Genomic DNA, 25,961 nt, shown 5'->3' on the forward strand with positions numbered 1-25,961 from the left:
TGTTTAAAATGACATTTTTCCACACAAGACTCAGTGGCTGATGGACTCAGATGAATTAGGAGCGTGTTCAAGCTGCCCTCAGTGGGATGGTTCAACAAGACAGCTGAAAGATGCTGCTGATGAGCAGCTACAAAAGGACCAGTGTGGGGAACACCACAGGAAACACTTCCAGGCTTCAGAGAAGCACAGCTGGGACATCTGAGAGTGGCACCAGCAATGGCCAGACCAGCCATTTATCCAGCAATGGTTGTGGTGTGTTTTCACTCCTAAAGGTATGTTCTGTAATTGCCCAAGGTCATGGTTTGGTCCAAATTATACCCTCCCACCCTATTGTCAATCTACCCTGAGTTCCTGTCAATCCTACCTGGTGCCAACCCCCTGCTTGGAATTCCTTTTCAGAAATCCCCTAAAGTTCAATATTCCGTTAGTCCATGTGACCAAAACCCCATCCCTTCCCTCACTGGAAGATGCTTTTGTGAACCCTGCCCTTTACCCCTGCCCAGGATCTCTCCAATTAGCTGCTGATTATCCCCTCCCTTTAAATCACCCCCGGTTAAAAACCCTTACACACCTGCCTTCTTTGGCCCCTGACCCTTCCATGGAATAAATCCTTTTGGAAACCACTCTGAAGACCTCTCCCTTATCCTTGCTCCTGCTCTGGACACTTAACAACCCGTGCCACAGAGTTTGAGCCCTACAGCTGTGTCCCAGACCGTGCTGCTTCCTGGGAACAGCGCGCTCCTGGCGCAGCGCTGGGAGCCGGCCGGGGAAAACCCAGCACCGCGTCAAGTGACAGCGAATCCCTGCAGGAAGGAGGAGGGCAGGGATGGCCCCCAGCAGCACAGAGAGGCTGAGGGGACGCTGGACTCACCGTCCTGGCAGAGCTCTCCGGCCACGCCGGGCGGGCAGCGGCAGGCGCCGCTGGCAGGGTCACAGGTGCCGCCGTTCTGGCACCGGCAGCTCTGGCTGCAGTTGCTGCCGAAGGTTCCGGCCGGGCAAGCTGGGGACGGAGAGGGAGATGAGGCTCAGCCCGGCCACAGCCTCGCAGGGCTGCCCCCAGTGCGCAGCCCCGAGCAGAGGACAGAGCTGCACTCACTCTGGTTGCAGAGCACGCCGGTCCAGCCGGCCGGGCACAGGCAGCCGCTGCCCTCGGCGCTGCAGGTGGCTCCGTTCTGGCAGTCGTCACAGGTCAGGCTGCAGTCGGGGCCAAACGTGTGCTCCAGGCAGACTGCAATGAGAGGCACCGCGGGTGAGAACCCCCCCCGAGGCCGCTGCAGCACCCTGGCCAGTTTGGAGCCTCCCCATGTGGAGGCTGCTGTCCCAGATTGCAAGGCAAGATGTATTCTATTTGCCATCTGTTAGAGGTGGGGCAGTTATCTTCTGTTAATTGGGCAGTTTGCTTTATCTCTTCCACAAACAATCCTCCCTCTGGGGAGTCACCAGCTGATAACAGGCCATTGAATGTCACTGCATGGCTGATAAGAACTGCAGCATCCCACTGGGAGATGCTCCCCCAGAGGGAGGAGCCAAGCATTCCTACCTGGATATAGTCTGAGGTCCTGGGACAGCAAGACAGCTTCTCCACTGGATTTCCCAGAGGAACAGCAGCTGCCTCTTCCCCTGGACCTTCAGAGGAAGACTACACCCTTCTCTAGGATCCCTGCTCCAACAGAACCACCCCTGGCACTCCAGGAGGGCTGTGGCCACAATTCCAATGGGACTGCTGCCCACACCCTGACCCACAGGGTGTCAGGCTGTGCTCTGACTCTGTCAGTGTTGTTTTGTTTTACTGCATTGTTTATTTTTATCTTTTTATTTCCTTCCCTACTAAAGAACTGTAATTTCTGATCCCATATTTTTGCCTGAGAGCCCCTAATTTCAAATTTATAGCAATTCAGAGGGAGGGGGGTTTACATTTTTCCATTTCAGGGGAGACTCCTGCCATCCTTAGCAGACACCTGTCTTTCCAAACCAAGACAGCTGCAGCAGAGCTAAACACAGAACAGGCACTCAACAGGCCTGGTGTGTTCACCAAACAATTAAACCCAGCCTGCACCATCATTCCCAAAGAGTTCCAAGCAAAGCACGGCACCGACCGCTGCTGCGAAGTGCCCACCAAATTTCTCCGACAGCGTGTGCTCCCCTCGCGCTTCCTGCTCTTCCTCCTCTTCCTCGTAGTCGTCGTTGAAGAGCTGGGTGAACTCGTCCCGCAGGATGGCCACGTGAGGGATGGGGCGGATGACGGGGCGCCGGCCATCCAGGGCCTCCACCGTGTCCTCGAGGGCTGGGGAGCAGGGACAGAGGAGACAGCGTCACAGCGGGCACGAGACGAGGTCCATGGCAGGTGAGCAGGGGAAAGGACCTCTGCAAGGTCTCTGGGAGCAGGGACAGTGGGACAGGACCTCTGCAAGGTCTCTGGGAGCAGGGACAGGACCTCTGCAAGGTCTCTGGGAGCAGGGACAGTGGGACAGGACCTCTGCAAGGTCTCAGAGAGGTGAGCAGGGGGACAGGATCTCTGCAAGGTCTCTGGGAGCAGGGACAGTGGGACAGGACCTCTGCAGCAGCAAAGGGAAACCAGAACTCTCTGTGGTCTCAGGTTTGCAGCACTGATCTTGCCCTGTTTTGACACCTCTAAAGCTTTCCCAGGTTGTTTGTTCAGGGATTTTTTGTCTAGAGTGGGCCCAGGCCAGGTATGTGACCTCAAGATCTCTGAACTGCTACCAATAAAGGATGTATTATTTCTTACAAGGAAAAGCTGTAGAGGCTGGTGACTGTGGAAGGGGCTCTGGCTCTGTGTTGAACATGGAGCCATCAGTGCAGGCTGTGTAGCTGTTGGAGGTGTGGCTGTGCCACAAGTCCCTGCACTTCTCTGGCCAGTGCTGTGAACCAGGCTGAAACAGGACTGCTCCTGTCTGGGGAAGCTTTCCAGGGCTGGGCTGAGGCACTGCCACTGCTCAGGTACTGGGAAGGAGCTGAAAGAGGTGAGGTGTAGGGCTAAGGAGCTCCAGGCTGTGTGGTCCTGGCTCGGACAGGAGGCAGAGGAGGGACCCACTGCCCAGCCCGAGGCAGCTCAGATGAGGCACTTACAGATGCAGCTCCTTCTGTCTTCATCCAGCTTGTGCCCAATGTCACAGCCACACTGGAAGGACCCTGGCAGGTTCTGGCACGTGTGTTCACACCCAGCGTTGTTTGCAGAGCACTCATCCACATCTACAAAACATGGGACACCCCAGTGGGGCAGGAGCAGCGACAGGGCCATGCAGCAGGAATAGGCTGGTGGCATCCCCTCTGCTAAATATGTAAAGCCATCAGCTCTAAAAATGGAGTTAAACCACCTCAGGAAGAGGGATGCCTGGGTTTCAACAAAAAATGTGCTGGGCTTCAGTTCCCATCCATTATGCATTATGTAGGAACAGGTGGGTGTGTTTGGCTCCTTCCCCTGGGAAATGTGGAGAGCTTTGGAAGTGAGAACAATTATTAGGGGGATTTTTCCCCCATGTTCTTTCTGTTGGGAAGGTGACTCATCAGAAAGCTGGCAGGAAAACTGGTAGGAGCTGGGAGAAACTGGAAGAAATGCCTGGCTGTTGGCAACCAGGTAGGACAATTTCTTGTTCTCCTAATTAAAAGCTTCGTTAGTCACCGTCTTGGCTGTGTTTTATACAGACACTGTTATTTGTCTTTATCCCTTGGGTGAAAGTGATGGGCAGTGTTGCCCTCTGGGGTTGAACATCAAATGGTTTTTGTGAATTAATGGGGTCAAGCCTGGGCCAGCTCACTCTGAGTTAGCCCAGTGTGACCTTGATGTGTTCAAAAACCCCTCTCCAGGTGGGCTGGGCTTAGCACAGGGGTTAGAACCGAGCTGCCCAACACTAAGCAAACTGAGCAGAGTGACAACAGGCAAATCAGGAGTAGACGGACCTATTCCCTGTGTGTCCCTGGAGCCCAGGGAGGCGCTGGCACTCACCATCACAGCCACAGCCATCCGTGCTGAGCCTGTACCCGGCATGGCAGGAGCACTCGTAGCCCCCAGGGTAATTGTAGCAGTCTTGCTGACAGCAGTGAGAGCCCGTGTCACACTCATTGATATCTACATAAGAAACAAAGGGTGGTAATGCACTGCAGAGTGGTGGCAGAACGGGTAAACTGCTCCCTGATTAGTTCTGGGGAGCTTTTACTGATCTGCTGGCAAATGCTGAGCCAGAATTCTCGAGTTCCTCCTGGAATCAAGGAGTTTTGTGTTAACAGATCATCCTCCCCATCGAGGAGGATTCCTGAGTCCTTGAGGGGAGTTCACTGTGATTCCCAGCTGGGGATTGTGGTTACAGGTTTTGTGTCCTTACAAGCAGGGTGATTCCAGCTGACTGACTCCTGCTTGGGGCAGTTTCATCCGAGAAAAACTAATTAGTTTGGAGTCATAATTACTGTGCAAGTCAGAAGCGCTGTCCAAGAATATCCTGAGGGAAGTTTGCGGATATCTTTAGAGCAGAGCAATATTTCATCTGCTCTCACTTTCCATCAGTTTCTATCCTCTTTAGCCTGTTTGAAGTGCGCATACACAGTAGCCAAGAGGGATCCTGACCTAAGATCCCAAGAGGGATCCTCACCATTACCTGGGATGTGCTTGGAAATCAAGGTGTGGCCTTTTCCTGTTCCTTACCAGTGCATGACTTCTGGTCCTCTTCCAGCCTATAGCCGAAGTTACAGGTGCAGACTGGGCCAGAGCTGGTGTGGTGGCACATGTGGGAACAGCCCCCATTGTTGGTTTCGCAGCTGTTCACAATCTCCATCTCTATCCCTGGAAAAGGCAGCCTGGTTAGGATCCTGTGGGACACATCTGCACACACGGCTGGCCCCTGCCTGCCCCCACCAGCTCCTGGCACTGCGTCCCTGCTGAGGAGGGGGATCTGCAGTGGGAAAGGATGGAAATAGCTCAGCACAGAGGCCACTGCTGGGCTGGGAAGAAGTGGGGTATAAAAAGAAACCTCTGGATCTCACGCAGCCTCTCAGGGCCGGGGCTGTGGAGCAGGCTCTGGACAGTCTCCGGGATGAACAGGCTGCGGATGAAACTGCTCCCACTCCTGCCAAGCAGCAGCGTGTGCTGCCAACCAAAAGCTGGCTCAGCCTCAGAGCAGAGCTGTTCTGGTGCCAGGCAGAAATGGGAGCAGCAGAACACAGCTAAGTAGGGAAACATCCAGATGCCGACAGCGAGAGTCGTTAGCTCCTGACATGTCAAAAGCGGTCGGCGCAAACTTCAATTGCAGCCATAGATCATCCGAGCTTGGCAAGGTTTCTGTAAACTTGTCTAGTTAATTAAGCTTTCTTAAACTAAAAGGAACTTGTTTCATGGAGCTTTGACTCAGTCCTGAACCTCAGGAAAACAATTTCTGCCTTCAAGAGCGCTGAGTTTTTCGTGCATTCAGACCCGAGGAGGATGAAAGAAAGGGAGCTTGATGCTTCCCAATGGATCTGTGCTTGTCAAAAACAAAAGCTGTGCCACAGTGGAAGACTTTTTCCAGATTTCACAACCTGATTGTCATCCCCCTCTTCCCTTTCCTTATTAAACCAGCAAAAACCAGGGTTTTGCTTAGAAGAAACATGCTAGCAAGGGCAGGGAGAAACCTTTCATGTGGAAAGGCAGCAGCCTTGCTGACCCCAGGGCAATGTCAGTGTCCTGGTGTGAGACTGGCTGTGTCCCTAAGAAGAAAGCTGTGTACATACTTAGGCTCTTCAACCTCGTGTCACCATCCTGGTGCTCCATATTGCTCTGTTTGATGCCTTTCAAGGCCCGTTTATGGCCTGCAAAGCCTTGCCCTCTCACCCTTGCCAAGCTCCAGCAGCTGCCCAAGGGGACCCTCACAGCTCCCAGTACCACCAGCTGCCAGCACTGGGACTGCCACGGTGGCTGGCATCTGTCAGGGGCTGGTGGCTCTGGCTCAGCCTGGCCCTGCTGGGGTGCAGCAGCTGCACGAAGCTGTGAGGACAGTCTGGCTCACTCTTGCATCACAGAGTTTATTTCTTTCCTTGATGGGAGCAGATGTGATCCCTTCACTGGCTCAATTCCTCCAGTGACACATCTGCAGCTGACTGAGCTTGTCCAGCAGAGTCCCCAAGAGCAGAAGTTGGCTAATTTGAGGCCAAATGGCTACAAATCAATTGCCTTAACCAGCTAAAGTGGCTTTGTGGTGACTTTAAAGATCAGACTGAGATTTTTATTTTGGTGGGGGAGTAAACAGCCCAAAAACTTCTTGTGAAATCCTTCAGCAGAGATCGCCACAGCTTGGCCCTGGTGATTCCCAGAGGGCAGTGACAAACACGTGCCTGCAGCAGCCCAGGTGTGCCCTGTCCTGCTGGGCAGGGCTGAGTGTTGGAGCCCTGGTCACTGAGAATTTCAGACTTTCTGTGCTGACAGGCACTGACCCCCAAGAGAACACTGCAGTGACCTGAGGCCATGGAGAAGCTTCCAAAATGGAATGATGGAACTGGGATTGTGTGGAATGATGGAGCTGGGATTGTGGTGTCGAGTTTGAATAGAAGTGTGTGATATCACAGGGTGGGAAACTCAGAGTTTGAAGTTTTAGAATATAGGAATATGTAAAAAGCAAGATGGAGGTTTTAGGGCGGAGGCTGGTCCTTCTTCTTCTCTTTCTTCTTCTTCTCCTTCTTCTTCACCTTCTTCTTCTCCTCCTTCTTCTCCTTCTTCTCCTTGGGTTTGGGTGGTTTTGTGTAATTGGATAAAAAACTCAGCATTGCGGGGCATGGGTGGTTGGTTATTGGGTTAAAAGTAAAATAATTTAGATGTCATTCCTTAATTGGACAGTTTATCCTTAAGAGAGAGATATAGGGCTCCATTTTTAGTTTGTTAGAGTGAAATGCTGTAGAACTCAGGGTTTGTGAGACTGTAACATAGATAAGAACTAATAAACATCTGAGTCCCAACAAGAAATCCCATCTGACACATTTGATCCTGACCCTGGCAAAAGGAAGTTAAGCCTGAAGCTGAGCCCACAGTACTCACGGTAGCAGCGCTTGCCATCCGCGCCCAGCTCGTAGCCCAGGTTACAGGTGCACTTGAAGGAGCCCCGGGTGTTGAGGCACTGGTGGGCACACATGGCCAGCCCTGTCAGGCACTCGTTCACATCTGGGAGAGGGAGAAAGCCTAAGATAAGTAGGCTGAACTTTAAACATCCTCCCAAAGGACTGTTGTTACGGTATTTGAGTTCTGCACTGGTTTCTTGCACCCTGAACTCTTTGTTGGGGTCCAGACCAATGAAGACACAGAGTCAAGAGTTTGGAATTGCTGTAAAGCTTCCCAGGAGATGGGATCACATGACAGTGGGGCATTCCCAGAATCACAAAATCAATTAGGCTGGAAAAGACCTTTGAGATTGAATCCAACCTTTGATCTAAAACTACCTTGTTACCAGAGAAGGCACCCAGTGCCACATCCAGTTTATTCTTACATATAGAGTAAAAGATGGTGATTCCTCCATCTCCTTGGACAGCCCATTCCAATGCCTGATTCCCCCTTCAGGGAAGAACTTCCCCCTAATGCCCAGCCTAAATCTCCCCTGGAGCAGCTCTGCTGTTGCAGACAGCTCCAGCAGGGCTCTCGCACGGACACCACCTGAGCCACCCAAGGGAAGGCGCGTGCTTCCCTCCACTCTGTTCCCACTGAGCGCTCCCTCAGCCATCAGACACAGAGCTTTTCCCCCGGGGGAGCTCTGCGGGGCACTCACCTTGGCAGGCCTTGCCATCAGGGGCCAGCTGGTAGCCGGGGTGGCACTCGCAGCGGGCGCGGCCGCGGTGGCTGTGGCAGCGGTGCATGCAGCCCCCGTTCCTGTCAGAGCACGGGTTCCTCACTGCAGGCAGAGCACAGAGCCCGGTCATCCCACACAGATCCTGCACAGAGCAGCAGGAAAGCCTGCAGTCTGTGAAAATCCCAGGCAGACAATCCCTGCTCCACCCGTTCGGGAGGATGTACACGCTGTGAGATCCCGCACAAGGCTGGCGTTAAGCTGGGCAAAACCCTTCCAGCAGCAGCTTGGCATGGGCACATCCCTCTGCAAAGTTTACACAGCAAGTGCTGGCAATTTGCTCCAAATACTCCTACCCAGAGGTTTGCCAATCTCTGACCTGCCCCAGGACCAGGACAGATGCTCCAAACCCCTCTGACTGCTGTGTTTGGAACATCCCAATTGTTCCTTTTGCTGTAGCAGCTTCACAGCTCAGGACGTCCCTCCTTCCTGCCTTTTGAATGCCAGCTGCCATGAACGAGAACAACCTTTGTTTCTGTCCCCTTCAGCTTCTCTCCCTCCTGAGCCAGGAGCAGGTCAGCCAGAAGGGAGAAGATCCCAGCCCACTGCCACACTCTGCTGTCCCTCCACTCCCACAGCAGCCTGTGCCTTCATACAGTTTCATTTTTGTTGGCTACAACTCCTCCAGCTCTTCCCATCCCTTGGAATAAACCTCAGGATATGTCCATGACAACAAAACACACAGAGTTTTTACTGGAAATCCCCCAGTCCGATCTGCTGGACATCTGAGCATCCCCATCCCACAGCTCCCAGCTGGAACCCGTGGCTCCCCAGCCCCCCAGGACTCACGGACGCAGCGTTTGCCATCCTCGTGCAGCTGGTGGCCGTGCCTGCACTGGCAGCGGTGCTGGGCCAGGGTCACCTGCACACAGTCGTGCTCGCAGCCACCGTTGTTCAGGGCACACGAGTTCAGAGCTGCAGGGCAAAGGGACACAAGGTTTGGCACAAGAGGAGTTTGGGTGGCACCTGGGGACACAGGGACATGGGTTTGGCACCTGTGTGAGGGAAGGGCACCTCCTACACAGGGCCAGGGCAGACTGCCCACCCTTAAAGCTGGTGTGAATTTAAGACTGGAGCACGTTCAGTGACAAGTTCACGGCCAAGTTGATGAGCAGGGAGGGTGTTAAGTGGGAGATGTTGCTGCAAAAGCCTGTGGGCAGTGCAGGAGAGGCCACCCATCACCATGCCAGGTGGGCACCCTGCTCTTTTAAGGCAAGATCAGCTCACCAGTGCTGGGTAGAATAAAAGGTGGTGACTCCACCACCTCCTTGGACAGCCCATTCCAACGCCTGATCTCCCTTTCGGGGAAGAACTTCTCCCTAATGCCCAGCCTAAATCTCCCCTTAAAAGGGTTCTTTCCCACTGTAAGAGGCCCCAGGAGTCTACCTGGAGGTGATTCCAGGACACAGGGAGCTGGGTCAGGTCCTGTCCAGCACTACATGGGAGGGAAGCAGGTTTCCTGCCAGGCATCCGCCCTCTCCGAAGGGCGCCGTGTCAGCAGCCAGGCTGCTGAAATTCCCTGTGCTGCTGCTGAAGTTCCCATCCTTTAGCTCCAGGACAGTCCCTGCAGGTGCACTGGCACAGCTGCCTCAAGCCATTACAGCTCAGAGAGTTGTGCTCGGGCACATGCAGGTTTTCCTGTAAAAAACCCTGAGTTTCTGGCTCCGTGATGTGCAAAAGTCACCGAGGCCCAGCCGGTGCTGCCAGTTCTGGGAACACTCGGGGAAAATGTTTTAGGATGCATCCTGTGTGTCCATACCTGGGCCAGGTGTAACAAGCCCCAGCTCAGGGCTCTGACCAGGAGATTTCTGTGTGGAACCTGGGCCAGGGGGGTCCCTGCTGCTGTGAGCAGCGGTGTCACCCAGACAGAGCACACGGAGGTGCAGCAGCAGGAGCTCTGATTTCATCCTCAGCGCAGGCAGGACTGGGAACTGAGCTTCCAAACTGGAGTTCCTGGCCGTGCCACAGCTTTTCTGCGTGGCCTGGCGCAAGGAGCCCAGCAGATTCCAAGCAGTCAGGAAAGTGAAGAAGGTTTTGCCTGAGCTACAGCACAAACAGATCCCATGACCATCTCTCCCCAGACTGATCCTTCAGGTGATCACAGTGCTTTGGAAGCAGGAGGGCCTGGAAAGCAGCTGCCAGCAGAAGTCTCTGCTTGCAACACGCCTCTGAATCCCAAGGCAAGCTGGGTCCTTGCTCTTGTACAGCAGTAAAATCAAATATTTGGCTCAGGACAAAAACTGGAGTTCCTGGCCGTGCCACAGCTTTTCTGTGTGGCCTTGCACAAGGAGCCCAGCAGATTCCAAGCAGTCAGGAAACAGAAGGTTTTGCCTGGGCTACGGCACAAAACAGACCCTGTGACCCAACACGTGGACTCCTCACAAGCCTGCTGTCATTAATCAGCCTGGGAACAGCCTCCTCCTCCTCCTGTTCCTGTAATCTGGGATGTCTCTGCAGGACCAGCAGAGGAGAGGGATGTTTAACTGGGATGGGAGCACCTTGAGAGCAGCCAGGGCAATGTCAGAAGTTCTGTTTTTATTGCTGCTCTCCAGGACCATCGACCTCCGATCCAGGAGGAATTTGAGCTGGGAAACAAAACAGAGAAGGACTTTCTGTAGCTGGATTCGTGGACTCTGGTGGATAAGTCATTGTGGGATGATGACATGCCTCCAAAGCCATACAAGTCCCCTCTTGGAGCACTGGATGTCTCCTGAGTTACCCCACCCAACTCCTTATGCACAGAGAGCTGTCTCTTCTGAGGGTTGGGAAATTGGCCTTTAAACCCTGCTCTGTCTCTCAGGAGCCACCAAAGTGTCACAGCCCCCCGGGCTGGTGGAACATGGCTCGAGCTGGCCCTGGCCCAGGATGGGAGCCCAGCCCTGGCTCCCATGAGCTGAGCAGAGCTCTGCCCTCACACGTTTCTGACCTATTTTTCAAACTCCAGAATAAACTAATGTGCTGGCTCAGAGGAATCTTATAGGAAAGCTAAAAATACCTCTAATGAAAACCATCTCTCCCCAGACTGATGCTTCAGGTGATCACAGTGCCTTCCACAACCTCCAGAGCTCTGGAAGCAGGAGGGCCTGGAAAGCAGCTGGCAGCAAAGTCTCTGCTTGTAACACCCCTCTGAATCCCAAGGCAAGCTGGGTCCTTGCTCTTGTGCATGAGTGAAAACAAATATTTGGCTCAGGACAAAAATAAAGGCAAAAAAACCATACATTTTCATTTTTTTTCTGCATACCCTTCCCCTGCAAAAAAAGAATGCTGTGACTCAGAGCTGAGGATCACTCTCATTCCATATGTTAAAATAACTCAACTTCTCATTTTATGCCTCTAATTAGCTAAACAACCTTTGGGGGAATAAAAGCAGCTTGACAGGGTCAAGATTTTGCCATACAAAACATAAAGCTGGAGCAAGAACTCGGGGTTTATGTTAGTTGTGCTGGCATTGTTTCCTTTAATCCATTTGGAAAGAAACAACAGAAATACTCAACGTTCCTGAAAAGCTCTGGGTCAGAGTTACACTACTCAAGCTCTAGCAGAGATGGGTGGTCACTTAAAAATATTCCAATATATTTAAGTGTTTAATAACATATATTCAAAAATAGCCATAAATAATGTGCTTGTTGGAGAGCCTTTTTTTTTAAAATAAAAAAAGAAAACAAGTCAAACAATGCTGATGCCTGCCAAAACATTCCTTCATCTGGGAAAAGCACTGGGCCAACATGGAACAAGCCAATGCATCTTGTGTCTAAAATAACCTCCCAGGATGCAGTTATTCGGATGAATTTGGAGTTTAAATCACAGCTTCCTTGCAAATTCTTACAAGACAACTGAAAAAAAATTGAAAGTCTGGGTTCTTCCACACAAGATTTCAGGAGAGAGAGCCCGTGTGAGGCTGGGTCTCCTCAGCTGGCTCCTCGCAGTCACAGCCAGCAGACCTCTCTGCTGGCCTTGTTTTAATTACTGCTCGGGGTTTTTATTCTGTTTACAGAACCACTCTAAAAATATTTCCATTCCCAGATGCTCCGCCGAGCTTAACATTTCTGTGACAAGGCTGCCAAGCCCAGTGTCATCCTGTACATCACACAGATTTTTGTAATTACAGCTCAGACAGATTTTCCACAGATGATATTTCAGTGTCTGAGAGAGGGAGGTTCCCTCCAGCCCCGCTGTCTGAGGGGAGTGCAGTGCTGCTGGAAGATGCTGCTCACGCATTCTGACCCTCTCAGGCCTGAGAAATGGATAAAGAGGGATGCAAAGGAGATTTTTGCTGCTGATTGCAGCTGGGAAGTGGATCTGTGCAGCAGCAGCCTAACACAGGAGTTGATTTAATACCTGATCTCTGCGCCCTCCAGCTGCTCTTCTGACTTTTCCTCTCTCTTTTCACCTCTCCTCTCTCCTCTCTCTCACCTTTCCCTCAGAGACAAGTGATTTGCCACCAGAAGCAGCGAGCTGACACCCTAAGAGTGACTGTGAGCAGCTGTGACTAGAACTGAGCAGGATGTTCCTTCTGCAGCATCACACAAACCCCCAGCAATTCTAAGAAAAGGCTGAAAAATGTGGGACCGGGCAAAGAAAAGGTCAAATTCCCTAAAATGTGCGAGTTGCCTGCAAAGTGGAAAGCCCCACCAAGCACACGTGGTGCATGCACACACAGTTCAAGCCCACACAAACCTCCTGGCGTGGTCCTTCTGCTCATTTTATCACCCCTGCCCCTGAGATTTCTTCATTTGAAGTTCTCCTAATATAAACAGGGCTCCATCATGTAATCCCAAACTGATTTCTCCTAACCTCAGACAACTTCCAGAAACATGTTGTGTGTTAATCCAGACCATCTCTCTGCTCCTCAGGCCAACAAAAGCAATTGGCTCCCATTAAACCCCTCAGCCTCAGCCTGGCCTGCATCCCTCTGCTGAAACAGAGGAGAAGGACCTGGAGATGTCAGCTTCCTGCCTCCTGCCCATGTGGTTCTGATAAAGAAAGAGGTAATTTCAGGACGCCCAAGGCCTCTCTTTGTTCTGTTTCACTCGCAGTGGAAGCGGCTGCTCCTTTTCTCCTCTCTCAGCAGCAACTGGAACAAAGGCACAGCAAAAGGATCCTGCACAAGGGAGCTGCAGAGCACCAGCTGAGAGCTGGGCGCAGGAAAGGAGTTTTAAGGCATTTTTGTGCCCTCCTGAGTCACAGCTCCAGGTACCAGCTAAGCCTTGGCCACGCCAGCGCATTGTGGAGCTCCAGCTCAGCGCTGCCGATCCATCATCAGAGCCTTTGTGGGTTTTGTGGGGACCAGAAAGCATTTAGAGAATGAGATCTGTGATTTGACAGCCCTTAACGAGAAACTTCACTGCAAAGGGCTCTTTCTGTACCCAGAACACTCTCGCTGGGGCAGTCAGGAGCTTCCTACCACCCAAAACTGGGCTTGTCCCAGCGTGGAGCTGCGAGCTTCCCTCAGCAGAAGGACGAGGATGGATGGATGGATGGATGGATGGATGGATGGATGGATGGATGGATGGATGGATGGATGGATGGATGGATGGATGGAGGCTCACCATCTCCAGTTCCCTTCATTGCTAGCCTATTCTCTATATCTAGTGGGAATATTTTGTGTTTTAACAGCACAGAATCTCTACAGAAAATGAAAGGATGTCCCAACTTGAGGAGAAAAACAGCTTTGAGCAGTTAACCTCAAATCCCTCAGAACTGACCACAAGGCAACCTGGTGTCTGTGGGTACACCAGGACAGCCACAAACACCAGCAGAGGAGGCACCTCTGAGCCTGTGCTCTGTTCTGAGCTTTTCTAAGGAAAAATACGTTCCACCCCTCCTCAGAGCTGGGTTAGTACAGAGTTCTGTGAAGGTGCGACATACACACATGGACAGGCACAAATGGGCAAAGAGAAAAAGCCACCTGTCCTGGAATGAGAAAGCCCCATTTTAGATTCATTTTAGAAACATTATTAGATAATTATGAACTGAGAGGTTTTTATTTGCCCTGCCTGGTCTGCTTTGCTTTCCTGGGTGCTCTGGATCCCAGGGGGACCAACACCACAAACTCACTTCAGGTCCTGCAGGCTCCGCTCCCCGGAGCTCCAGGAACTGCCCCTCTCACTCACGATCAGATTTCATAAGCAGAGACCTCTCACTTTCGGCAGATGAATTCCAGCACTGCACTTTATGGCTGATATTTGCTCACAAGTTTAATGCAAAGCGGGTTTGCAGCTCTGGGCAGGGGCAGCAGGAGCAGGGCTGGGTCCTGTGGGAATGCTCAGCTACACCAGCAGGGAAGCCCGGAGAGTGAAAAAACTATGAAAATTCCTCTTAAAGAAGAGATTCCTCCCTCTAGAGATCCATTTAATGCTTTCCCTGAGAGCTGTTCCACCTTCTGGGGCTGGGCTGCCGAGCACTCCTGGTGCCAGCCTGTCCCACGTTTCATTCCACGGCGGCTGCGGGATTATCATTGATTTTTTTTTGCCCCCAAAGGAGAGGCATGTTGAGGACTCTATGGATATCAGAAGGCTAAGTAATTGCTTTATTATACTATATTATATTACATTACATCTAAACTGAATCTGTTAAGCACTCAGCTCTGTACATAACTGTACTCTTTTTGTGATTGCCAGCTGACAGTCCCGACACACACACACACACTTGGTCCTGACAGGCCAAGGAAACAAAACACCATCACTCTGGGTAAACAATCTCATTATTGCATTCTGCTTTTGCACAAACACAGGCACAGCAAATGAGAGAATTGTTTTTCCTTTCTCTGAGGTTCAGAGAATGTGAAACCCAGAAATATTCTTGGGAAGAATCGCGCCTTGCTTTTCTCTCTGAAGAGAAATGTGGCGACACGGGATCGCTGCTCACCACAAGAAAGGGAGCAACACATCCCAGAGACAACGAGGAGATGACAGACCACAGCACACTTACATGTGAGCAGCAGCAGCTCGTCACCCTGACACAAGTGTGGAGTTCAGTGCCGGCTGCCAGGCTTGGCTTTGTCCCTTCTTTGCCATCCTTTTCCTTCTGGATTTTTCCAGCAAAATATGGGGATCCTGCACCTTAAATCTGACTTAGTTGGGTGTCATTGTGAACTGGAGGCAGCTGTGGCCAGATGTGTGTCAGTGCAGAGCTGGGCACGGTGGGTACAGCTTCCCTGGATGGATTTTTCCTGCTCACATCACCGTTCCCAACTGGAACACACAGGCAGACTCTGAGCGTGACTGTGTTCCGGGAAAACTCTGCAAGCACCACGGCCCTGGTGGAATTCTTTCCACTCGCATGAAAATATCCCTCAAATAGTGGAAAAATGTGTCAAATGAAGCTGTGGGGGAGAAGTGGTTTAATTAAAACAGCCACAGATGCTGGAGGCAGACTGAGTTCCACTCTGAGCTCCAGTTTGGGGCAAGCAGACAAAAACATTTCAAGGAATTGGCCCCAAAATCAGCTGTAGGGCAAATCTGGTGCCTGGATGGTGATGTCTGAACAAGCGCCATCCAAGAGAATGCATGACCAGCACCCCAGATAAGGTGGTTTTGGATTATTATGGCCACAGTTCCACACACAGCCACATTTACTGTCACTCGTCTGTCACACCTGCTGCCCACAGCAAAACTGAGAAAATACTGAAATGTTGGGGAAATACTGAGGTCAAAATGAAGCCTGACTTGAAATTCCTCATAATTTTATTTATGTATCCATTCTGAGAATGCCATATCTGATACATCCTGAATCAAAAGCAGAAGCACCAAAGAACTTGGGAGTTGCTTCTCCTGAACCAGGATAAACTCAGGGACAGCAAAGCAGCTCCAGTTTCATGTGACCACATGGAAGAACAGCAAATATTTTGAACCCAGGGGCAGAAACTGTGAGGGAAGACACAGGGACGCAGAGGAACCCAAACCCATCAGCACTGTCTCACATTCTGGGCACAGAGCATGGGAGGGAGTGAGGAAATTGGGGTTTTATGTACACTGCCATGGATTTCCTGGTAGGAAAAGGGCTGCAAAGAGAGGTTGCCAAGGGATTTGCAGGGCAGCCTTACCCAGGCAGGTCCTGCCGTCCGTGTGCAGGCGGAAGCCAGGCTGGCACTCGCAGTAGAAGGAGCCCAGGGTGTTCACACACCGATGCTGGCAGCCCCCGTTGTGCACCTGGCACTCGTCAACATCTGCAAGAAACAAGGGGAAAGGGGGTAAAAATTCAGGAGAGCGGACAGGAGGGTGTCTGAGCTCAGGAATATTTATCCTCTGCTGCCCGACTCTGGATCTGAGGAATGAAAGCAAAGGGAACAAGATTGGCCACTTTGTCAAATTCAGTCAGTCAAGCTGTTTGTGAAATTCCAGGGACAAACCTGCAATCAGTGAACAGCAGCCACAAAAACCCAATTTGATTTGTCAGTCAGCACAAGCCATGCTCCTCTGACTCCAGGATAATGGATTAATTCATATTTTACACTTCCTTGCTTGTCAAAGGAAGTTTCTGAGGCAGATTCCTCCCTGTGCCGCGATCAGAAACACGGAGATGATGTGGACAGAGCTGCACAGTTCCTTAATTCCTGCCATTTGTGGGTGAGCACAGTTGTGCACCTACACAACCTTTCAGACTGGAAAGGATCAGAGGGGGAGCCAGATCCCATCCAGGAGCAGCAAAACACCCAACCAGCCATTCCCTCCCTCACGGAGAGAAAACCTTCAGCAGCTTGGGCTTCTCCATTTGGGTTTCTCTTTGCACTTTCTTCGCCTCCGGCCCCTCCCAGCAAGGCCAGCCCTGAGCCAGCTCAGTTCCCATCTCCGTCCCATCCACGACTGTTACTGAGAAGATAAAGAAACATTTCCTGAGTGAATCACAGCAGGGTGGGGATGCGGCCGTGTCCTCGCACGCCAGAGGCGCAGGAACGTGCCCGGCGCCCCAGCCCAGCTCTGCTTCACCCACAGCCCCCACTGGGCAGGAAAAGGGCACCGAAAAAAAAGGAGCAACGCAGCCTCGGCTGAGCCAAATTTTACTTTTCGTCAGATTAATTGCCAAGAAAATCAGCCAGCAGCAAGGGAAGGTCTGGGTCAGGGGTGGAATGGGAAAAGTGGGAAAGGTGGCGCCTGTTTGAGTCTTCTGAGCTCTGCAGTGATAATACAAAATTACATATAAAATACAAATTGCATGCAAATACAAAATCTTTTCTCTAGAGCACTTGTCTTGGCAAGGCTTAAAGCATTAAAACCTAAAGCTCAGAGGTCATAAAAACCCCTCCTCTGTGCCAGTGATTCCCAGGGAACCCCCAATCTTGTCTTGGGGTGTCCTGCTGCACTGGCAGTGCTGGGCTCCTCCTGCAGAGCTCCCACTGCAGCTGTGGTCTCCATCAACCCAGCAAAATGCTCGTTTCTGTAATGCCAGCCCTTCGCTTTATTCAGTGGACTGAGCCTTTTAGGAGGTTTTTATTTTATTTTCTTCCTGTTTTTTTCCAAGACACTTAATGCTTAAAGAAAGGAAAATGAATAGATTTTTGAGGTGAAACATAAGCTTTGAGTGATGCTCTGAGAAGAGTGAGCCAAAGCCAAAGCGGCTTTTCAAGGGGAAAAATGTGATGGCATGAACCTGAGAGGCTGCTAAAAGCAACCTAATTCTGATTAAATCATTTTCCTCTGCACACACTTGGGACACTGCAGAGCCCTAGAGCCCCCAAGGCACTCCCTACTCATCTCTGTGGGCAGGATTAGCTATTAATACACAGAACTGGCTCTGTTCTGCTCAGGAACAGGAAAACTGGGGTTTGGGAAGGTTTTATGTAGCATAATAAAGTTTTTTGGTCCGAATTTAAATGACTATTCCACTGCTTCCCTTCAACTCTAATCTGAAACTGTTGAGAATTCACTGTCCAAGAAACTTAGTGATGTGTTGAGTAAACCTCTTACTTTCACCCCATTACTCATACTCAGTAATTTTACATCTCCTCTCTCCGTGGCTCCTCTTCCCCCTTTGTACTTTTCACCCTGTAAATCTCCGTGATTGCAGAGGGCCGTCCCCATCCCAACCCCCTCCCAGCTGGGGAGAGGGGCCACAGAATCACCCACCACCTTCCCTGCCACCCCCCCACCCCAGAGTCCCTCCTGGAGCCTCCCTGATCTCTGGGAGGAGGTTTTGGGACACCCTGCACCACGGTGTGACCAAAACAAATCTGTCCCCAGGGGCAGCCAGGGTGCAGATCCACCAGCCAGCCCCTGAGAGCAGCACCTCCAGGAGTGCCCGAGGCTCCAGCCAGCGAGCCAGCTGGGAATGTGGACTGGTGTGTCATTCACGTTCTCTGGAAAAATCCCTTCACCTAGGGTTTTTCTCCTGGGAAGCTGAGGAGCCCCAGAGAAAAGGAAAACAATTCTTATCTCATTTGCTTCTCCTGTGTTGTGCTCACATGGAATGTGTTTGGAGATTGTTCACCCACAGGTGATTGTTTCATTGGATTCTGCTGGGAGTTGTTTCCACTCTTTGGCCAATCAGGGCCAGGCTGTGTCAAGACAGTGGAAAGAGTCACAAGTTTTCATCATTATCTTTTTAGTCTTCTGTCTGTATCCTTTCTGTATTTTTTAGTAGAGTATTATTTTATATAATATAGTATCATAAAATATTACATTTTTAAAATTTAAAAATATTAAATTAAATTTATAATTTTAATAAAAATTTGAATTAAATTTAAAATATTAAATTAATCTTATTAAAAATAAATAGAAATAGCCTGCTGAGAACATGGAGTCAGATCCATCATTCCCCCCTGCCACGGGGTTCCCTGCAAGTACAACAGACTGGGAAGCAGCAGGAGCTGCTCCCAGGGCCAGGAGGAGCAGCTCTGGCAGGGTGACGCTGGCCCTGGTGCAGGTGCTGGCAGCAGGAGCCGGAGCCCTACGTGACACCGTGCGAGCTGCGGTTCGTGGCGCGGCGGGGCTCCTTTCCTGCTGGAGCGCTGACAGAGTCTGCTTGGAATTAACAACACCAAAGGAGAGCAAATGAGAAGCATACAGGCTTGTCTTCAGCTGACTCTGAGCAAGCCAGAGCCGTGCCAGGACAGGGCTTGCCAAGCCCTGCTCTGCATGCACGGGGCAGCGGGTGCCAGGCAAAGCTGCTGAGGAGGAGCCCAACGCAGCAAGGGCTGGGGATGGGGCTCGGATCAGTGAGATAGCAGAGATACTGATCTCTGCTGTGGAAAGGAACTGGAGTTCTGCAAGGATGGCTCATCCCAGCCTTTTCCCCGAGCAGAAACAATCCCTGGAACCTCAGACACCTACATGGAGTAACACAGGGAATGCAGCAATCGGACATATGGAGGATGAGCACAAACCCAGAAAGATGGTTTGGTGGGACACCTGCATGGGCTGACACGGGTAATACAGCAATCAAACACGGGGAAGATGAACACAACTCAAAAAAAAAAGGTTTGGTTAGACTCCTACGTGGGCTGACACGGGTAATACAGCAATCAAACATATGGAGGATGAACACAAAACCACAAAAAAATAGTTTGGTTGGACACCTACCTGGACTAACACAGGTAATACAGCAATCAAACATAGGGAGGGTGAACACAAACCAAAAAAATGGTTTGATTAGACACCTATATGGACTAGCACAGGTAATACAGCAATCAAAAATAGGGAAGGTGAACACAAAACTAAAAAAAATTGTTTGATTAGACACCTATATGGACTAAAACAGGTAATACAGCCATCAGACATCGAGGATGAACACAAACCCAAAAAAAGGTTTGGTTGGACGCCTACATGGACTAGCACAGGTAATACAGCAATCAAAAATAGGGAAGGTGAACACAAAACTAAAAAAAAACAAGAGCAGAGCAAGGAGATGGCTTCGGCTGGCTGCACTCCCTGAACACACACAGGTCCTTCCAGAAGGAATACTGATTTATCTCCAACAAGAGCTACATGTCAGGGGGAAGAAAGTGGCAACAGCAGCTCTGCAAAGTATTAAATATTTGGTAGGGAGGCATTTTATCTCCTTGAGGGCTGAGGAGGAGGCGATGGAGCCCAGCTGGAAGCACAGGCAGGAGAACGCTGCTGAGGTTTGCTCTGTCTGGCTGAGCAGCAGCGCCAGGCTCTAATCCCTGCAGCAATTAGCCTGGATTACAGAGCAGGGCTGCAGGGAAAAGGTTAATTAAAATTCATCCAGATGAGCATGTGTGGGATTTAGTGACTTTATCTTTCCTGTACCAGTTTGTTGAAGATAATTCAGCAATTTCGAGGAGTAAAAAGACTGCATGGAGAGGACCCAACAGTCCCTGCTCCCGGGCAGGGGAGCGCAGCCATCCCACACTGTGGACACAGATTAGAATGAAAAAACCCTCTGCATTACTTCATTTCTTGCATGTGTCACACAGTCCCAACATGAATAGCCTGAGGAATTCGGATGCCGTGTTATTCCACACTGCCTGTGTGCAGACAAAACAGCCATGGCAAGGTCCAACAGTGCAAGGAGGTCATGGGAGAGGACAATGCTTCATCTCCTCTCTGCTAGCCTGGAAGTTTTTTCCTCCTCTAGGCTGAGGAAGGACGGCTGGGAAGGTGAGTGACTCGCTGGAGGGAAGGAAAAGGCCATTTGGGGCAGCCAGAGCACCTCCACACCCTCAGCTTTCACCTCATCCTAAACCAGGCGTTTGAGAAAGCACTTCAAGAACTGCAGAGAGTTACTGAGGCCATTTTTCCTTCCACCGCAGGTGGGAGATGCCCAGAGCTTTGCCCACACCACCTGTGCCATCCCCAGCAGCAGATTCCCAAGGCACCTCAGGAATGGATGCACCAGCTTTAGAACAACCTGCTGGAGTGAAAACTCTGCTTTGCCTCAGTTCCTGGCTTTGTCCTCAGCTCACCTTTTCCTGCCCCCGAGCAGTGGGGCTGGAAGAGTGGCCCAGCTCCCACTTGTGCTCCCCTGAGTGCCTGGGGATGGGGCTGGAATTAGGAATTACTCAGAGCAGAGGTGCACGCAGCAACAAGCACCTGGACTTGCTCTGGGCTTGCTGCTGCTCTCACCCTCTCCAGCCTTCTCTCATCACTGTTTTACACCATTCCCTGTGCAGGCTGTCACTCTGAGTGAAAGATCTCCCTGTGGATTCCCAGACACGGAGCTGGTGTCATTTTGCCTGAATGCTGGAAGAATGATGAGCAGGACTCCATGGTATCGGAAGGCTAATTAATTACTTTATTATACTATATTATTCTATACTATCTTACACTACATCTAAACTGAAAGTGAACAAGAACTCAACTGAACAAAGTCTCATGACTCTCTCCTGACCCACTGTCAGGACACAGCTTGCAGAGGTTGGTCAAGAAAACAAAACACTCACACCACAATCCAACTACCAAACCCCTTCAGGTAAACAATCCTCCGTAACGCATTCCACTTGTGCACAAACACACGAGCAGCAAATGAGATAAGAATTGTTTTGATCGTTCTTTTCTCTGCTTCTCCAGGAAAAAAACCTGAGAGAGAGAATTGTCTCTGTCTGTTCAGAGACCGTGGATCCCACACCCCCGGCTGGAAACGTGGGTCGCTGTTGAAGGAGCTAATGGAACACGATCAAACAACAGCTCTGCTGGTTTCTGGCTGCTTCAGAGAGGCTATGACAGCACCAGGCCCACCTCACCGTGATGATGGATTGTGAGTCCCCGGCAGAGCACAAAGCTCCTCCTGTAGGGGCGGCTGTGTAAGGTCACAACACCCAGTGCTGCCATCAGCCCCAGCAGAGCCCTGTCTGCACACACAGAGCACATCAAGGCAGCCCAGAGCCCGGGGAGAGCCACCCCGGCACTGCACCGAGCACCTCCTCCCTCTCCTGGCACACGCAGAGCTGCCGGTGATGTGCTCACAGCAGAGCTTTGTGCCCTGTGGCAGCCGCCTGCTGAGGGGACACGGCTGTGGGGACGTGTGTGCTGGCTGGGCAGATGGGAACTGCAGGGAAAGCAGCACACAGACCCTAAAAATCACACCAGGACAACATCTGGGACTCTAAAATCGCACCAAGAGAACTCCTCTTACCCGTCAAAGAGAAGATCAGGCAGCAAGGGAGAAATTAACCGAATTAAGCAAACCCACAGTGACACCAGTTTAGGGTGAATCACGAGATGGACAAAAAGCCATGAGGAAAGGAAACCCCTCAGCTGTGCAGCCCCAGAGGCAGCTCACACCAAGGATAAAGCCAAGCCTGCACAGAGCTGCCTGTCCATGGAGCTGAGAGGAGCAGAAACAGGATCAGGATCCTCAGGATCTGAGGAACTCTGCACTAGGGAAGGGAAGGGAAGGTTGGATCCAGCACAAAGCTGGATCTCAGGAACTTGTCTTGGAGAGTTACTTTGAGCCAACACAGTTGGATGGAGACAGCAAACACGATGTGAGCTTGAGACAAACATCTGATCTATAAATAACAAGGCAGCGACTCGCCCCTTCCCGAAGCTCTGGCACATCTCACAACTGTTCTGATATCACTGCTTGGGGCATTTATTTATTAGCATTATCCCAGGATGAGATAATGCATTCCTTGATGTCTACATTACGCCCAAGCATCCCAATTCTTTAGTGACCCTCACATACTCTCTATTATTTCCTAAATCCCCACAAGCTTTTCCTGCCGTGGAGGCAGCTGAGCACACCCAGAGGAGGAAGGGAGGGTGCAGTGGCAGAACTCACACCTGGCTCCGTGTCCCCATCTCCCACCCTGTGGAAACCCAGGGCACTGGGAATATTCCTCTGTCTGCTCTGGGGTGCCCTGACCCCCAGGGCAGCACTGACTGTGACCCTCATGCATGGAGAAAGTTTCAAGACAGACTGGAATCCACAAAAAGTGTGAAATGGATTACAGAGAGCAGTGTAGGTGCATCACTTGGGGAGAAATTGAGGTTCTGGGATGTTTAGTGTGTTGTGGATGGGAGCAAGCTGGAGGGCACAGGGTGTCATCCTGGGTTTCTTCTTCATGCTGCTTCTTCCTCCTTCTCCATGGGTTTGGGTGGCATTTTGTAATTGGGCAGCAAAGCCCTCATTGGGGCTCTTTGGGATCAGTTCTTGGGTTAAAAGGGGAAATAATCCAGGTGTCAGCTCTTCATTGGACAGTTTAGTGTTAAAAGACCTTGGAACAAGAGATTGTTGGCCATTTTGTGCCTTCTGATGCAAAGCTGCTGAACTCCCAGTGGTGAGACTGTTTCACTGCTAAGAAATAATAAACACCTGAGTCTGAACATGAGCTACTGTCTCAAGGGCCTTCAGTCCAGACCCAGAGAAACCCACGGCTGGCACCCCCACAGCACCCCACGTGAGCCACGTGCAGCGGGAGCACCGAGGGCTCCATCCCCTCCACCTGCTCCATGGGAAGTCTGGCCAAGCGCTTCCCACGCTGCAGCAGGCTGGGAACTGGCTTCCAGAATTCAGACACTGAGGCTGAATGTTCCAGTGCAGTGATCCCTGACACGGCTCCTCTGCCTGCATCCCCCGGCCGTGCCCAGCTCTGCTGCTGCCAGAGGATTCCCCTTGCACAAACCCAACCCCAAATAACACCGAGCCCTGTCCTGGGGAGAATCTGCTGAGCAACACTCACAGAGCTCCAGCAAACCCACAGCCTCACCCGGACAGAAAGGCACCATTCTTTCACGTCAAAAACACGAAAATTTCACTTTTTGCCCTGGACTGAGGTGAGATCCTTTGGAGCTGAGGAAAAAAACGAATCTACATACCCTGGCAAAATGCATGCATTTGGCTTTTTAAGGAATGTGGCACGGGAGCTATCTTTAACCCAGCTGGACAGCAACAGATGTGAAGAAACTCCTGTTTCTCTCCCCCTCTGCCAGAACTGATTTTTCAGAGTAAGAAATGCACTGAATAATAATAATAATAATAATAATAATAATAATAATAATAATAATAATAATAATAATAATAATAATAAAGCGATAATGATCATAATAGCAATAATGATAATAACAGTAATGATAATAATGTAAAAATAAATATAATAATATAAAGCACAGCCACATATACACTCTATACAGCCAGGTCACCAGTCTGTCATTTGGGTGGCCGCCAGCCTGGGACCCCCACCCTGCAGCTGGGGGATCCGGGGACAAACCCTTGGAGGCAGAGCCCTGCAGGGAGCCCCAGCCCGGTGCACGGAATCTGCCAGGACTCCGGTTCCAAGGGGACTATCCCACGTACCTGGCCGCAGGTCGGGGTACCCCGCTCGCCCCAGGTAGCAGGGGTAGCAGCTCCTCCACAGGTAGCGGTAGTGCTCGCCGGAGGAGCCCGGGATGCCGCCCAGGCAGCCCAGGCACCAGAGCAGCGCCCAGGGCCGGCCCATGAGCGCGGCACGGAGCGGAATGGAGCGGCACGGAGCGGGGATGGAGCGGGGATGGAGCGGCACGGAGTGGAATGGAGCGGCACGGAGCGGGGATGGAGCGGGGATGGAGCGGGGATGGAGCGGCACGGAGCGGGGATGGAGCGGGGATGGAGCGGGACAGAACGGGGCAAGGACGGGGCAGAGATGGAGCGGCACAGAGCGGGGATGGAGCGGGACACGGCAGGGACGGGGCACGGATGGAGCAGGGACGGAGCAGGGACGGAGCAGGGACGGAGCAGGGATGGAGCGGGACACGGCAGGGAAGGGGCACGGATGGGGCAGGGATGGAGCAGGGACGGAGCAGGGACGGAGCAGGGACGGAGCAGGGATGGAGCGGGACACGGCAGGGACGGAGCAGGGATGGAGCGGGACACGGCAGGGAAGGGGCACGGATGGGGCAGGGACGGAGCAGAGATGGAGCGGGACACGGCAGGGACGGAGCAGGGATGGAGCGGGACGCGGCAGGGAAGGGGCAGAGATGGAGCAGGGATGGAGCGGAACACAGCAGGGACGGGGCAGGGACGGGACGCGGGCGCTGCCGCCGCAGCGGGACGGGGCAGAGCGATGCGCGGGGCGGTGCGGACGGCTCAGCCGTGGGGGCGGCCCCGCTCCGCCCCCCGCAGGTACCGCCGGGCCCGGGAGCGCCCCGGACACCCCCGGCACGGGCGGGAGCTGTCCCGGGATGGGTGGGAGCTGTCCCGGGCACCGCCGGGGCTGCCCCCGCAGCCCACGCGTGGAGAAACGCGACCCTCCCGGGGCGAGCGAGCCACGGCTGCATCCACCCGGGGCTGGGGCTGATCATCCACCCTGAAACAAACCCGCGGATTCGCCCCAAACCAGGCTGAGGAGGGATGGAATGCAGGCAGGGGGGATCAGGATCTCCCCCCTGGAGCACCAGGCTGATGTGGGGTTTGGGAAATTATTAAGTAGATATTTGAATAATTTAGTAATGTAATTTGTAATTGTTTTTATTTTTGTACTGTCTAATTAAAATATTTTTAATGGTAGATAAATAGTTGTGAAATTTTTGTTTGTTATTGTTAGGAATTTTGTTTTGGTTGTGATTGTGCCCGGCCAGCCCCGGGGCTCGGGGTCATCATCCACCCTGAAATAATCCCGTGGATTTGCCCCAAACCAGGCTGAGGAGGGATGGAAGGCAGGCAGGGGGGATCAGGATCTCCCCCTGGAGCACCAGGCTGCTGTGGTTACACCACACCAAGTTACACAACGCCAGGGTTGCACCAAGCAGGGAGTATTTCACTGTGGAAGTGCCTCGTTGCCATCACACCTCCCCAAAACAACTCCAGCTGCTGAAACAGCACCCAACACCGAAATTCTGTTCTCAAAATAACGACAAAAAGCAAAGCTTCATCACCAAGTTTAAGCTGAAATGAGGAACAGCCACCACGGCCGCTCCAAAGAAAACCATAACGCTCATTCCTACTTCCTGCAAGAAAGGGAATTTTATTTTACCTTTTTCATTAAATGAGAAGTAGGAATAGCTTATTGGATTTTCCAGAGGCAAGCTCAAAAGCCTCATTTAACTTTCTGGAATGTTTTGAAACAATGTGCTCGCAGGGCTGAGCTGGGGGGAGCAGGCCCTGCGACTCTGAGACGTTTTCACAGTATTATTTGGCCATAGTAAAATTCCAAATTAAAACTTGTGGTTTAGGCTGCAATGAATAGCATTCCATGAAAAATTTTGAAACAAGCTGAATCCAGGAAGAAAAGAGGGATTTCATGCTATTGCTGCAGTAATTTCCAAAGGAAGG

General features: G+C 51.7%; 1 protein-coding gene across 3 annotated transcripts in view; it reads right to left on the bottom strand.

The window, feature by feature from the left end:
* The window catches only part of MEGF6 (multiple EGF like domains 6), a 91,774-nt gene that overhangs the window by 19,592 nt on the left and 46,221 nt on the right, over positions 1-25,961 (bottom strand). For 2 of the 3 annotated variants that reach the window (XM_038159974.1, XM_038159975.1), the window contains exons 4-13: positions 15,859-15,981; positions 8,604-8,729; positions 7,737-7,859; positions 7,016-7,138; positions 4,658-4,795; positions 3,965-4,087; positions 3,088-3,210; positions 2,117-2,284; positions 1,097-1,228; positions 872-1,000 (exon numbers count right to left, since the gene is read on the bottom strand). In XM_038159974.1, the coding sequence (XP_038015902.1) occupies positions 872-1,000; positions 1,097-1,228; positions 2,117-2,284; positions 3,088-3,210; positions 3,965-4,087; positions 4,658-4,795; positions 7,016-7,138; positions 7,737-7,859; positions 8,604-8,729; positions 15,859-15,981 (1,308 nt within the window). Of the gene's footprint in view, positions 1-871; positions 1,001-1,096; positions 1,229-2,116; positions 2,285-3,087; positions 3,211-3,964; positions 4,088-4,657; positions 4,796-7,015; positions 7,139-7,736; positions 7,860-8,603; positions 8,730-15,858; positions 15,982-24,008; positions 24,421-24,604; positions 24,808-25,961 lie in introns of those variants that run through there. The other variant, XM_038159976.1, reaches the window with a different exon arrangement.

Source organism: Motacilla alba, chromosome 21 (genome assembly GCF_015832195.1).
Source record: "Motacilla alba alba isolate MOTALB_02 chromosome 21, Motacilla_alba_V1.0_pri, whole genome shotgun sequence".
NCBI classification, from domain to species: domain Eukaryota; kingdom Metazoa; phylum Chordata; class Aves; order Passeriformes; family Motacillidae; genus Motacilla; species Motacilla alba.